The sequence below is a fragment of the Hyaena hyaena genome, unplaced genomic scaffold (assembly GCF_003009895.1).
Source record: "Hyaena hyaena isolate Hyena2069 unplaced genomic scaffold, ASM300989v1 scaffold_47, whole genome shotgun sequence".
NCBI classification, from domain to species: domain Eukaryota; kingdom Metazoa; phylum Chordata; class Mammalia; order Carnivora; family Hyaenidae; genus Hyaena; species Hyaena hyaena.
In genome coordinates this window covers 4,760,069-4,775,235 of record NW_024080679.1, presented here as the reverse complement: position 1 = coordinate 4,775,235, position 15,167 = coordinate 4,760,069, and the positions used below count along the sequence as shown (strand labels likewise).

General features: G+C 35.5%; 1 protein-coding gene across 3 annotated transcripts in view; it reads left to right on the top strand.

Moving 5' to 3' along the window:
- WDR7 (WD repeat domain 7) overlaps window positions 1-15,167 on the top strand; it is a 357,763-nt gene that overhangs the window by 108,075 nt on the left and 234,521 nt on the right. For 2 of the 3 annotated variants that reach the window (XM_039230510.1, XM_039230509.1), the window contains 2 exons: window positions 11,060-11,178; window positions 12,867-12,990. In XM_039230510.1, the coding sequence (XP_039086441.1) occupies window positions 11,060-11,178; window positions 12,867-12,990 (243 nt within the window). Of the gene's footprint in view, window positions 1-8,012; window positions 8,109-11,059; window positions 11,179-12,866; window positions 12,991-15,167 lie in introns of all 3 variants that reach the window. The other variant, XM_039230511.1, reaches the window with a different exon arrangement.

Genomic DNA, 15,167 nt, shown 5'->3' with positions numbered 1-15,167 from the left:
GGGGGGGATGGGCATGGAGGAGGACACTTGTGGGGATGAGCACTTGGGTGTTATGTGGAAACTAATTTGACAATAAACTATTTGTAAAAAAATAAAAATTAAAAAAAAGAAATGATGTTTTAATTGTATTCTCACTTGCATTGTTTTTAACAAGAAATTTGATGTTATTCATATCTTACTCTATATATAAATACCATCTAAAGAATTTTATGACTTGCCGTTTTAAGGATTTTCTCTTTATTTGGTTTTGAGCCATTTGCTTATGAGATACCTTAGTATAATTTTATGTTTCTTGTGGTTGAGGTTCATTAAGCTTATTTTTGTAGTTTTTATTAATTTGAAACATTTTTCACCATTATTTCTCCAAATAATCTTTCTGCCCTCTCCTCTCTTCTGTCTTTAGTGGACTCTAATTATGTACGTTAGGCCACTTGAAATTGTTTCATAGCTCATTGATGCTTTATTTTTAGATTTTCCCTCTCTTGTTTTGAGTAGGTAGTTTCTGCTGCATTGTCTTCAAGTTCATTCATCTTTTCTAGCAATATCCAAACTGCTATTAAGCCCAACCAGTGTATTTTTCCTCTCAGATATCAGATATTACAATTTGCATGTCCACAATTTTGATTTCGGTCTTTTTTATATCCTCATTTTCTCTATGTAGCTTTTTTCGACATATGAGTAATGGTTATAATAGCTGTCTTACTACCCTTATTTGATACTGTTGACATCTCTGTCAGTTTGGGGTTGTTTTTAACTGACGTTTTCCCTCTTCATTACCCCATGAATTCCCTCTTCTATGGACTGTGCTTTTCTGCTGCTTTGTGTGCCTGGTAATTATTGTTAAATGGTAGATATTTGAATTTTACTTGGTTGGGTACTGAATGTTTTTATATTGTTATAATTTTTTAAGCTATATTCTGGATACAGTTAAGTTACTTGGAAGGAGTTTAATATTTTTCTGGTCTTGCTTTTGTGATTTGTTAGGTGGGTTTGGAGTCCTGCTCTGTCTAAAGGCTAATTTCCCACTACTGAGGCCAGACCTTCCTGAGTATCTGGTACCCCATGAATTCTGAATTTTCCAGTCTGGCTAGTGGGAGCAACACACACACACACACACACACACACACATACACTAATAGTTTCCTCACACACATGAACTGATTGGTGCTCTGCTGAATATTTGAGGGAGACATCTGAAGGACTTTGATCCTTGAAGTTCTCTTCTCTATCCTGTGGATTCTAGTTGCTCTGGTTTTCTGAGACTCTCAGCTCTGTCACCTTAACTCAGGAAAACTGCTGGGCTGTTCCTAAATCCTCCTTCCTGTATCTCAGTCTAGAAACTCCCACAAAGCAGTATATGGGGGTAATTATAGGGCTGTTTGTCTCCCAACCCCTGACTCTCAGTCAATCATCACTTGATGTCCAGTGGCTTGAAACCATTATTTTATGTGTTTTTTGGGTGGGGGGTGTTTTAGATGGGATTATAAGTCTGTTTCATGTTATTCCATCTTAGCCAGAAGTAGAAGTTCCTCTCCCTTTACTTAAAAAAATTTTTTTTGAGTATATTTATTTTGAGAGAGAGAAAGCAAGCACATGGGAAAGACAGAGAGAGGGAGAGAGGAAGAGAATCCCAAGCAGACTCAGCACTGTCAGTGTGGAGCCACATGTGGGGCTTGACCCCATGAACTGTGAGATCATGACCTGAGCCGAAATCAAGATTCGGATGCTTAACTGACCAAGCCACCCAGGTGCCCCCAAAATGTTCTAAATAAACTACTACTTCATAAAGTAAATATTTTTTACGTTACATAGAGTTGTAATATTTTTATAGCTATTACTTCAGGGAGAAATGAAAACAGGCTCACAAACCTAAAAGACTGACTTAAAATATGGTTAGTTATGGAGGTATGATTAAGATACAATAGCACCTTTTAACTCTAGATCTGTACTTTTTCTACAATAACATGTATTTCTGTTCTAAATCCACTGAAAATGTCTTCCAGATTATACAATAAAAATCAGTGGCAGGGCATACTGTCCTTCATTTAATTAGTTTAGAGCTTCATTTAAGACCAGTGCCTGTTAGAAATTTTATTTGTTGTCCTCATCATTACCATCTTCATTATCATTCTTTACAGTTGATGTTTCTTCTTGGATAACAGTTTTCTCTCTCTGTAATCATAGCAGCAGATATAAACAGACCAGTGTAATTTGTGACATTGTCATGATACATTGTGTACTTCACCACCATTGCAATATTCAACTTACTCACTAGGTCAGGTCTGAGGATGTTACAGTTGAAACACTTTAATGTTGCTCCTCTCATAAAGCATCATAAAAGAGTTGAGTCTTTTTCTAAAGCATTTATTTAAGGCAGTAGAATTAGGAGTTTCCATTTGGAATAGCACAGATGCTTATCTTCTTAAGTAAATAAAGGTTAGCAATCTGTAGTGAGAGTTACATGGTAAAATACCTTAGGATGGCATCATGAAACCCACTTTCTATTTGAATATGGAAAATACAGAGTAATTACCTTTGTAACAACTACTTGTGAAGCACCTTTTTTTTCCTCCAAACATCTCTGTTTAGGACATTAGAAAGATTCCTATGATGTATACTCTCTTCAATAGATTATACATATCTAGTAGATAACTCATGAACATAAACCACCAGTTTAGGGTAAGAAGTGGTAAGAGAATGGATGAAAGCCCTGAGTTCTTGGACTACGGTTCAACAGTTGGGGTATTATATTTCATCCTTTCTGCTATGACTTCTCTTACCTTGGTTTTCTTTTAAGCATTTTTCTCTTTCCTTACGTTTTCTTTTCTTCACTCCCACTGCAGTGCACATTGACTCGCAATCCATTTTTCAAGCTGAATTGCAAACAGAATATGCTCCTTTTCGATAAACTGTCACTTATATGTTGGCTAATACTTGTTCAGCTGCAAAACAATCTATACAGAGTAAAGACTTTAGCTGAGGATTGGACCTTTCATAGACATTTGGGTCTGAGAATAAAGATGATCTGGATAGTTCAGCTAACATAATTTCTCATACATATTATCAGGGTATTTCATTGGAAAATAATTTCTTCATAGGAGGTTTATTTTGTCTAGCAGTGGGGCTTGTTAATTCAGCCTTTGCCAATAATTAACATTTACTGATAAGTCATGTCCTTTTTGATAGAGACAGTTTTTATTTATGAGATCCTTGATTGTGCACTTTATAAAACATCTCACTTGAGAAAGGGATCAGAAATGTCAAACTAAATTTTTGTCCATGGTTATACAGCCCTAAATCCGCCCGTAGCTTTAGGCTTTTCTACATTCTGACACACTGTACTTCTCTTGATCAGTTCAATAATCCCATGGCCCAAGTCTTTGGCCTGTGTCTCTAGTGCTTATTCTTTATTGTGACCCTGTGTCTGTGCTAGTAGTTGCATCTTTACTCAGTGGTAGGTGTGGAAGCAAATCTAAGCAATTTAAGTATATATAAGGTTATGTAACAGTATCTGCCATTTTATTTTTCAGAAATGGATTTAACTTAGGTTGTCTAAACTTGAAGTAAGAGGTAGTCATTGTTATATTATTTCAAAAATCATTTATGTAATTAACCAATAATTTCTCACCATCTTTTTCCAGGGTCTATAGCAAGAAACATGGAGTACATATATCAGGTTAATGGATGGACCTGAAGACTCCTTAAAATTTTGTGTTTGAACTTATTTGCCTTTAAAAACAATCAGCATATAACTTTGTTCTTTGGAAGCTCAAAGGGCAGACTTTTGCTCTTTCTGTTCACTAATTTAGCACAAGTACTTTGAACAGTGACTGGTACACAGAAGGCACTCAATAAATATTTGAACGAATGAATCTATAGATACCTTTTCTTTATGCTTCTAGTGTCAGTATGTCAGTTACCAGGTGCCGAATCTGTAAGGCTGACAGATCTCTGTATTCAAGGAGCTTCTGTCTAGCAGGAGAGATTCAGAGGAGTGCAATTTATGATAATATTTTAATTAGTTATCTGCTTTTCCAGCCAGACTCTTAGTAACTGAGTAACTTTGTCTAATCCTTATGAGTTTTTATGTGCTTAACCCCATATCTGGCACATAGTAGGGGCTTATAGTTAATTAAATGAAATAGAAAAATGTAATAGCCTTAATATGTCTAATCAAGTTAGTGTTTATGTTATAACTTTATCTTTCACTGTAATAAACTTCACACACTCCCCCACCATTGTTTTGGGTCTTAGCTCATTTATGTATTTTGGATGTTAGTAATGAAGGAGACCTTTTACAGAAGTGGGATTTTTAAAATTTTTAAATTTTTACTTTTTGTACTCTGGCTGGAGTTATAGACCAAGGTAAAATTGTCATTACCTCTGAACTTTTTCCACCTCTGCTGTAATCCAATGGTGATTGGTTAAGTAGAGGTTAAGTAGAGTTACCATATTTTTCAAACATTATCAGCACTTTTGTATTTTGCCTTGATGTATGTCTGTCAAAACACCATCTTGGGCTGTTAATTCATTCTGCTTTACGGTAGGTGCGTATCCTTTCTATTTCCTGGAACTTTGTACTTCATTACTGACGTTAGACGTTTCGTGCTTTCTCCATGGTGTTTTAAGGAAACCCTTTTTTCTGTAGAATGTTTGATCGATGAGTTATCCTAATGCTTCATGTTGATTTAAAAGATCATGAGAATGTTCAACATAGACCTGAAGGAAGTTTATAAAAGGGCAGATGTGACTCTAAGATCCCTATGTCAGATGGCATATCTAGTGTAGGCCTTCTCTCTTCCCCTCTTGAAGCTTCATGATTATCTCATAACACTTTAGATAAAGCGATTCATTATTAAATAATTTTCATTATTTATTAGTGTTAAACTTTGTAAACACTTTTCTAAGCATTGCATTTGGTTTTACAGAAAACTTTATTTTCTGGCTTTTTTGTCCTCCTGAAAAATGTATTGAAAGGGCTATTTGTGTTCATGTCCCTGGAGGCTAATGAGGTTTAGACCAGTAACTTGCTGCCTAAAGTAAGTTCACTTTCTGTTCTTGAGATATTTTTCATGTTACAATGGCAGTAGGGAACAATGGAGTTCAGAGTCAGATTTCATATGAAGACTGAAATAGGCTGATTCAGAAACAGAAAACCCCGCGTGTTGTGTATGTATATGTTGTCTAATGGGAAGCCAGAGCACACGTGTGCACGTGTGTTATCATGTGGGTTTGTTTATCTTCCCCTGTCGGTTCATGCGCTAGTAAGTAGTCGAAGAAGCTCTTAGCTGCTAAATTAAAGAACTTCCCCAGGTAAAATAATAGAACTTAGGCCACTTCTGTCATCACTGGAAGCTGTGCTCAGACTTTGCCCTTAAATTTTACTAAATCCTTTTTTTTTTTTTTAATTTTTTTAAATGTATTTATTTCTAGGAGAGAGAGAGAGAGAGACAGCGTGAGCAGGGGAGGGTCAGAGAGAGAGGGAGTGACAGACTCTGAAACAGGCTCCAGGCTCTGAGCTGGCAGTCAGCACAGAGCCCGACGCGAGGCTCAAACCCACGAACCGCGAGATCATGACCTAAGCGAAAGTCGGACGCTTAACCGACTAAGCCACCCAGGCGCCCCATATTTTTACTAAATCCTTAAAAAGAGAAGCCAGTTGATAATTATCATCGCAGCTTTTTTGTCTTAAGAAACCAAATGCTCATTTATGCTTTATGCTGTAAATTTTCAATATTCAGTGCTACATATGACCTCTTCAGATTTTTTACTTGTCATTAAATTTTGAGGTTTTTATTTTGGAAGTGGTATTTTTTAGATTTCTTTTGCTGATTTTTTTCCTGTATGTGGATGGTTTTAAAAGCTCAAGCAGAGTTTAATTTGAATATTAACTATAAATTAACTATAAAATAGTAGTTCTAGATTATGCAGTTTTAATTATGAGGTAGTCTGAAGGAAATACTTTTTCATGATGCAGAGATTTTTTTCAAAGCATATTAAATCTGATTTCTTGATTTCTCTTACAGTAGTCTTGATTTTTTTTTTTTGTGCTCGCAAGATTTATTAAAGGAAAATGTAAATGACGTTTTCTTCAACCATATCATTTCAACAGGACTCCAAAACTCTAATATGTAGAGTCTGTTTATTTCTGTCATTAAGAGTAAACTTACATATATTGAACATAATTCTATCAACACCTACTATGCTTTATTTTGGCAGTTTTCTCAATAGCATTTCTGCTTTCCTTTACCCTGTGACTTAGAGATGATGTGCTTTCTTCCCGCAACTTATTTGACCCAGCTAGAGGGATGGTCACTCCGCCTTGCTCTTTTATTCATTTGTATCGAATTTCCTCACCTTCTAATTCTGTTGTGCTCTCACTTAAGAGTAAAATCAGATATAGTTACCACAACCTTTTCAGGGATGACAATAATTTCTCCTTTTCTATAATTTCACTTAAAAAAAAAAAAACTCCCAGTTGTTGAAAATCACCAGAGGAACTTTGTCAACAATTTTGGTGGCCTGAAAGCTAAAGCCTGACAATATGCTCTTCGCCATCCAGGCTTGCCAACTTTTTTGCATGAGGAAGTGAATATTTTACAGGCCATAATAACTGAATTTGTAATTTAAAATGACTTAAACAAAGGAAAATTTAATCAGTGGGACATAGAAAGATTTGAGGTTTCTTTGCAAGATTACAATAAAATTCTTAGATCTTATGAAATAGGCAATTAAAAGCTCTGTGTTTTCATAAATAACATTATAAAATCGTTTTACTTTCATAAAGAACAAAAAATAGGTCTGTGATAATAAAAACATTATAATTTCCCAAATGAAACTTTCATGTGTGCAAGATGTGCTTCGTAGGGTTTATGGAGTTGGATTTTCTGCTTTTTATTACTGTTCACGTACTTCTTTCGGTTGTGCTCTTTACTACCTCACGCGTGCCTGATTGACATTATGACTCATTTGTGTGGAAATTATGAAAAGTTGTTTTCTTGCAGCTGCCCCGTAGTTACAAAGGAACTTCGTTGCATGAAAAACAAACATATCATTCAGTGTACAATGCTTAATCTGTTCAGGAGCCCAAACCTATTGCTGTTCAATGACAGAAGAAAGGAGAGGGATTAATTTGAAGATGCTTGTGCATGACATATGGTAATTTCTCCATAGGAAGGAAGTGTCAAATGGTGACCTCTAAATCTTAACATTGACCTCCAGTTGTAGAATGTGTGTGCCATACGGTCTTTTTGCCTTTTCATATGATAATTTAAGCTGAAACATTTTCTTGGTAACGTTACTTTTTTGGGGGGGTGGGGTGAGGGCTGTTGCATGTATTATATAAGGATTAGAACACTCACAATAATTTATTTTTATAATGTAAAGCATTTGTATCATAAAAATGTTTTTTTAAACTTCCAAGAATGGAGCTATATAAGGGCTTCTCTCAGAAAAGTAACGTTTAATGTACATATTCTATACAAGTTGGTATATTTTAAATTGTTTTTGTATAAGATGAGTGTAGAAGATTGAAATGATCTCAGTGGATGTTGGTTTCAGATGTTACAAAATAATTTGCACATAAAGTTAGGAAATAAATTATTAGGAAAACATAATTGACAATGTGAAGACCAGCATAAACTTTTCAGTATGTGATACAATTTACAAATTTTATTTTTGCTAATTCTTATTGTCTGTCATTTTTTTCCTTGTTGCCTTAGTTATTTTAGAACTGTTTTTTTGTATTAATTGATACATTGATAAATTAGAATATTAAATAGATTTTGGTTTCAAGAGGAATTTGAACCACAAGGTGGTTGCTATTCAAATGTATCATTTCTCTGCTGTAATCCTTAGAGATCATGCCCTTCTGATTAAAACATCATTTTTCAGTTCTCCATTTACTATATTTTGCCAACTTTGTTTTTCATTCTTCACTAATACTGAGCTTTTTTTCAGAAGCTGCTGTACCTCAATTCTCTCCTCTTTATTTCTTCTGTTTTCTCTGCAAGCTCCTGTTCCTGTCATTTCCGCTCGGTCTGATGCTGATCACTCTGGCTCTGACCCTGCTTCTACTGCTTTACATACCTGTTTCTTAGTAAATGAAGGTATTCTCTCTCAACTTTCTAACAACTCCCTTTCAGTCTGTGCTTTATTCTGATGTGACGTGTTCTTTTTATCTAATTTATACATTTATCTGTTTTGTTATGTTATATATGATATCCTAAAGTTTCCATTTTATAACTTTATTTGCTAATGTCAGTGAGGAGGGCCAGTTACGAAAATGTAGTGCTACTCCTGGCCGGCAAAACTGTGTTTCTTGTGATCCAGAAGGCTGGTAAAGAAGTGCAGAGATCCTAATCTCTGATGTGAAGTAGGTATTGAAAGGTGGATTGGTTTTCATAATGATGTTTGCCTCATGATCTCCAGTGTTAGAACCAATGAGTTTATTTTGCATGTACCATTACGCAGAGGTGAGGGGGAGATGTGAGGGGCTCTTTACGTTCTCATACGAAAAGTGTTCAGAATGTTGATTAGCACCGGTGATTACAGACTGCAAGGAATACACCTGTTTATCCTCCTTACTATTTCTGTTTCTGGATGAGGCAAAAATCCATAATTTCAATTTTTGAGATGTAGTTAGGCTGCCATATTATCCCTGTGGACTTACACTAGTTGCAAGTATTTTTGGAGCTCTGAAAATGTGAATGGAATCCACAAACCTTTTTTCCCTACAAGCCGTTATAGGATTATTTATTACTGCCTAAAAGCCTAACGGAAGTTGTAAGCTCTGAGTTACATCCACTCTCTTCATCATGGGCTCAGTCTTCACCAGGGTGTATAATATAAGAAGGAGAAAATTTACAAAATCTCAAATGTAACCCAGATTGATTCTGACTCTTCATTAAAAAACAATATTACCAGTCCATTCAATTGGAAAGAATGGTACAGTGTCCGTAAAGTATAGAGAGCCCATGTTGTAAGTAGCACTCCTTTGGGAAGAAAACACAGGAACACAGAAGTGTAACTTAGTTTTTGTTTGGCTTCCCTGTCATAGAAATGTAATAAGTTAGTATGTTAAGACTGGATTTTAGCAAAAATATTTAGGGTCATATTTATGAAGCTGTTATGAAAGATAGTAATTTGTTAGTTCAAAAAAAAAGCTGTTGACTTTGGACCATGGTGAGAATCATTATCCTATTAAAATTTAGCTCATAAATATACTTTGTACTTTCATGAGACATTAAAGCATTTAAAGAAATTATTAGGTGGTAATTTATATTTACATATATATTTGTGTGTATATAGATATATATGTATATATATATATATATGTTCTCTATATATGTTTATTTATTCTCTATTGGAAAGAAATTGTAATCTAAAATGTATGTACTCATCACCTTAATTACGTAATCATATGTTCTCAGTTGATGAGAATTTCCTTACTGAAAGGATGAATCTTTATTTTATTTTTTAATGTTTTATTTATTTCTGAGAGACAGACAGAGTGTGAGCAGAGGAGAGACAGAGAGAGAGGGAGACAGAATCCAAAGCAGGCTCCAAGCTCTGAGCTGTCAGCACAGAATCCGATGTGGGGCTCGAACTCACTGTGAGATCATGACCTGAGTCGAAGTCAGATGCTTAACTAACTGAGACACCCAGGTGCCCCAGAAAGGATGAATCTTTAGATAGGTGGCTTATCTGTCACTCATTCTCCTCTGTCTTTTTCAACAATCCCAGTAATAGTTTTGAATTTTATGGTAGGGTTCTTGTTGTTTTATTTTTTTTTAATTTTTATTAATTTTTAATGTTTATTTTGAGAGAGAGAGAGACAGAGCGCAATCAGGAGAGGGGAAGGAAGAGGGAGAGACAGAATCTGAAGCAGGCTCCAGGCTCTCAGCTGTCAGCACAGAGCTCAATGTGGGGCTCAAACTCATGAACCATGAGGTCATGACCCTGAGCCGAAGTCAGATGCCTAACCAACTGAGCCACACAGGCACCCCTGTTCTTCCTGTTTTAAAGGACTACAGTTTAGATTATTTCAAAACATTGATTTGTTAAAATTCTATGATCACAGAGAACTCAGCTTGTATATGGTAATAAGCAATTTTTTTTTTTTTTGCATTCATACTTGATTGTCTTTAAATTTTATCCCCAGAAGGTGTAATGGTAATTATTGTGGATTAATAGTGGCTTCCTCCATGATTTGGGAAGACTGAAGCATTTATCATGTATATTTTTTTTTCAGATACCTTTAAAACAGGGTTGAAATGACTATTTAAGAATATCTGGGTACTGTTGGTTTTAGACATTTCAGTGGCTTACAGTGTTTGTTTTCTTCAGATTATTAAGTTTCATATTACAGATTAGAATTTTTGGAAAAAACAACTTGTATTCCCATAAATTAAAGTTAATGATGCTTAAGATTTTCTAAATTTTGGATTATCCGCTTTTTATTTTATGAAATGTCTGAATTCACATTTCCTCTCAAAGTTGATGTTATGTTACTCAGTTATGATTGTGATTAAGTATCTGGTTCACTCTGTAAGAAAAGAGATCAATAAGTATTAATTAAAGGCCCTGTGACAGACAAGAGAAGACATCCCTGTTGACTGACAACGTGGTCATACACAGATGGCCAGGCTTTAAGTGACATGAGCTTATCTTTGGATATCTGTGTGAATGCCGTTTAAAAGTGGTTTCCAGTCTATTACCCTCATACATGTTTATATAACACCTTCTTAACCTGGAATATATTTTATCTTAGACGGACTGTTTAGAAATTTATCTTCCTTGTAGAATTTTGTATATACTATATGTGGAAATTTATTTAAGACTTTGAGAGTTCTTATAAGTACCAATTGCTTAATTGCTTGATTTAGAGATGAACTACATTTGATACAATTCTTTGTGTAGAGAATTTAATAGAAGTGGAAATCCTTCACAACTTAATTTGGCACATTTGCCCTTTTTTTGGTTTTTGGTGTATTTAAAGAAGAATCTTTAGGGAATGCCATAATGTTTAAAGTATTTATACTATGTTACATTTTAACAGGATGGAGTCAGTTGGCTGCTATGCATTGTGTTATGCTGCCAGACCTGCTGGGGTTGGACAACTTTAGGCCTCCGCTTCTGGAGATGCTGGCTCGGAGATGGCAAGATCGATGCTTGGAGGTAATATTGATGTAATATAGGTAGAAAACAAAAACTTGAAGGTGTTAGACAAGTGTAGATTTGAAATGAAATGGTTAATATTTATCTAATTTCTTTTAACCAGTTTATTGTGTGATAGAAAATATGGATTCCTGATTCTTTTTTTTTCAGTTTATATACCAAACAGTAATGTCCTAGCTTGAGTATTTGTTTACTTCTTAATCCAGTGAGTATTTGACAAAAGTGTTCATCTACTTTATGGAACTGTTTTAAGCTTTGGTTTCTGTATAGATTGTACGCATACATGCATGCTCACATACAAACACCCGCCTTCCCCCAAATCACACCCTGAGTTGTAATTACATCAGTCAAATTCTAAGTGAATAGCCATTGTCCAGTGGAAGGTACCGTGTTACAATAAAGTCTTTGGAATTCGAAGAGACCTAGGTTTAAATATCAGTTCTGCCAATTATTAACTTTGTGACCCTGGGCAATTTATTTAACCTGTTTGAAGCTCATTTGTAAAGTGGGGATAATAATATATTCCTCATGGGATTGCTCTGAGGATCAAATCAGATAATGCAAGTGAAACAGTAAGTACAGAGCCTGACACACGGTAGGAGCTCAGTAAATGGTGGCTGTGATTTTGTGTTAATGGACTTCTGCTGTATTAGATATTGCTTAGAATATAATATCATCAGAAACTTAGAAATATTTTATAGAGACTTCCTTTATTATGGCATTTGACCTGTCTAGTTATAGCAGTTTGTATCATTCAGGATTTTGAATTTCTCAAATACCGAGATTTTCCGCATCTGGTTGCCCTTTCCTCAGCTCCAAATGGAATCGTTTCGTACTAACATCTTCATGGTTTTGCATTGAATAGTATTTGAATTCACTTCAAAAATCAGTTATAATTAAAAACAATTTTTATTCAAACTCGTATCAGACACTGCTGAGTCACCTCAGCAGTTATAGAGTTAATAAATTGATAGATAGACCACTTGACAAGTGACTAGCTTCTTTGGCCCCATGCTTGTGGTAATTTGCCAGAAGAACACTAAAACTGCAAAATAAAAATTGTGTGTCACATTGAAGGAAAAATTGTGTTCGCATTGATGTAACTCTGAATACTAGTTTCCCTCTATAGAACTAATACTAGTAAACAGGAATATACTTCGCTTATCTGTTGAAAACAAATTGTTTAAGCCTGTCTTAGGGATGCATGAATCGTGTGGATTTATGCATACGTTAGTACAGACAATACCTACTTAGCATGTATAATACAAAGAAATTTACTAGATATGGTTAAACTTCTTCAAGCTAAAAGAGAAGATACATTTAACAGTGACTTTCAACAGGAACAATTACATGGAAATTTTTAAGTGAAAATGTTAAATGAAAGTGCAAGAATGTTTTAAATGCTTTGGAAAATTGACGTTTTAAGCCCAACGCTGTGTAAATGTTCAAAATTCTATTAGTGTTAAAATATTATTCAGTGAGCTCATTCATTAAAATGTCTTTGATTTGCTCACTTCCAGTTTATTCTGTTTTAAGTACTTCATTATTTGGTCTGTAATTTTTCTCCTGTAAATTAATGTGACTTGTATATTTTCTAAGCTTCATTTCGTTATGAACTTTGCAGTTTTTAAACACCTCACCAGCTGCTCTGCTTTCTGTTTTTCCATTTGGTTCTGTTTCCTGCTCAGGTCAGAGAAGCCGCGCAGGCCCTGCTTCTAGCCGAACTGAGAAGAATTGAGCAAGCGGGACGGAAGGAAGCCATTGATGCCTGGGCCCCGTACTTACCTCAGTATATGGACCACGTCATATCACGTAAGAGTTCTCTACAAAGCTTCTGTGCTTAGGCACAAAAGTACTAAAACTCACAGATAGGTAGAAGTAAGCCTATGAACAAAAGTGAGTCACTGAAAGTGAAAATAAGGGATCTTAGAATTCTATGCATTCATTTTCCAAATCCCTATGGTTTGGAGTTCGTTTTAAAAATATCAAAATATTCTCTAATGGACTGACCTCTTTTTTTTTTTTTTTTTATGTTTATTTATTTACTTTGAGAGAGAGTGCATTCAGGGGAGAGGCAGAGAGAGAGAAGGAGAAAGAGAGTACCCCAAGCAGGCTCTGCACTGTCAGCACAGAGTCTGATGCAAGGCTCCATCTCATGAACTGTGAGATCAGGACCTGAGCTGAAACCAGGAGTCAGATGCTTAACTGACTGAGCCATCCAGGTGCCCCCTCTAATGGACTGATCTCTTACAAAATTAATCCCCAATCAAAATTCCTTCACTATTCAAACAGTAGCATCTGCCTCTGTTGCATTATTATTTTTGTGGATGCCACTATGTAGTGATCTGATGATATGCAAATACAGTAGAAGGTAGATCCTTTCCAAGTTGAAGTTGGAATTGTGAATCCTTATGAAATGAAGATTGGGTAGAGTTAGAGCAGTGTACTGTTGAGAAAATTAGCAAAGATTTTAAAGGATAGATCTTTCAGAAGAATATAATTTGAATGGACTGGGAAAGGCCTTGTGAAAAATTGTTGAAGGGCTTGCATGTTTTTTGCAGCATAAAACCTTTAATCATGCTGTTAGGTCAAACGGTTGTTGAAGAAAAGTTATATTGTGCTGTCATTTATTTATCTAGTTATTTATTTTAGAAAAATATATTTCATCTCCAATTCATCATTTGATTGATTCTTTGTTTTTCCAAAGAATTCAGAATTAGAGAGGTTTTTTTTTTTAAGTTTATTCATTTATTTTGAGAGAGAGAGAAAGCACACGTGGGGAGGGGGCAGAGAGAGAGGGAGCAAGAGAGAATCCCAAGCAGGCTCCACAGTGCCAGCGCAGAGTGCTACATGGGGCTTGAATTCAGGAACAGTGAGATTATGACCTGAGCTGAAGTCAGACACTTAACCAACTGAGCCATCCAGGCACCCCTAGAATTAAAGTTTTAAACTGTTAGGTTGAGTATAAGGCAAAACCAGGTTTTTTTTTTTTTAATGTTTTTCATTCATTTCTCAGAGAGAGAGAGAGAGAGAGAGACAGTGTGCGCAGAGGAGGGGCAGAGAGAGAGAGGGAGACACAGAATCTGAAGCAGGCTCCAGGCTCCAGACTCCAAGCTAGCTGTCAGCACAGATCCTGACGCAGGGCTCGAACCCACGAACCACAAGATCATGACCTGAGCCAAAATTGGATGCCCGACCGACTCAGCCACCCAGGCGCCCCAAGACAAAACCAGTTTTACTTCTTTTTTTTATTTAGTTAAATTCTCAATGAAACTTTTAAAACTTTTTACTTTGAAAATTTGGCCTGGGTTTCAGGTAGCTTCATTTTAAATGATTTTTTTCCCATACAAAATTCTTGGTAATGAGATGGTCATTATACATGATTGTACAAGAAGGATATGGAAACATGGTTCAAGAAGGACTATAATTATTGTAACTTTCTAACTCTACCAGCTGTTTGTCAGTGGTGACTCTAGTGACTGTTTAGGAATGTTACCTTTGGACGCCTCACCTTTCTCAGCCTCACTTTTATCACAGATGAAATGAAGGTGATAGACTATAGGGCTATTCTGAGTTTGGAATGAGGTAATCTTTGGTGAGCACTTGGAACAGTGCCTAGGCTGTGGATAAGCACTATATGTTAAATATATTCATAATCTATAATAATGCAAATATGTATTTTATGTGTTACCATAACATCACATACTGACAACTCTAGTTAAAATCCTTTAATCTGTGTAGGTAACAGATACTGAGATAATATTGACTTTCATTTGCTTACTGGGAATCTGTCCATTTTAATAAAAGGAAATTTAGAAAAACAGGGTCTTCAAACACATGGACTCCATGAAAGGCATTAGACTTAAAGCTCTTTTTTAAACTTTAATAGGTTTGAAAATCTATAATAGGGGCGACTGGGTGGCTTGGTTGGTTAACTGCCCAACTTTCGTTTAGGTCATGATCTCACAGTTTGTGATTTCAAGCCCCAC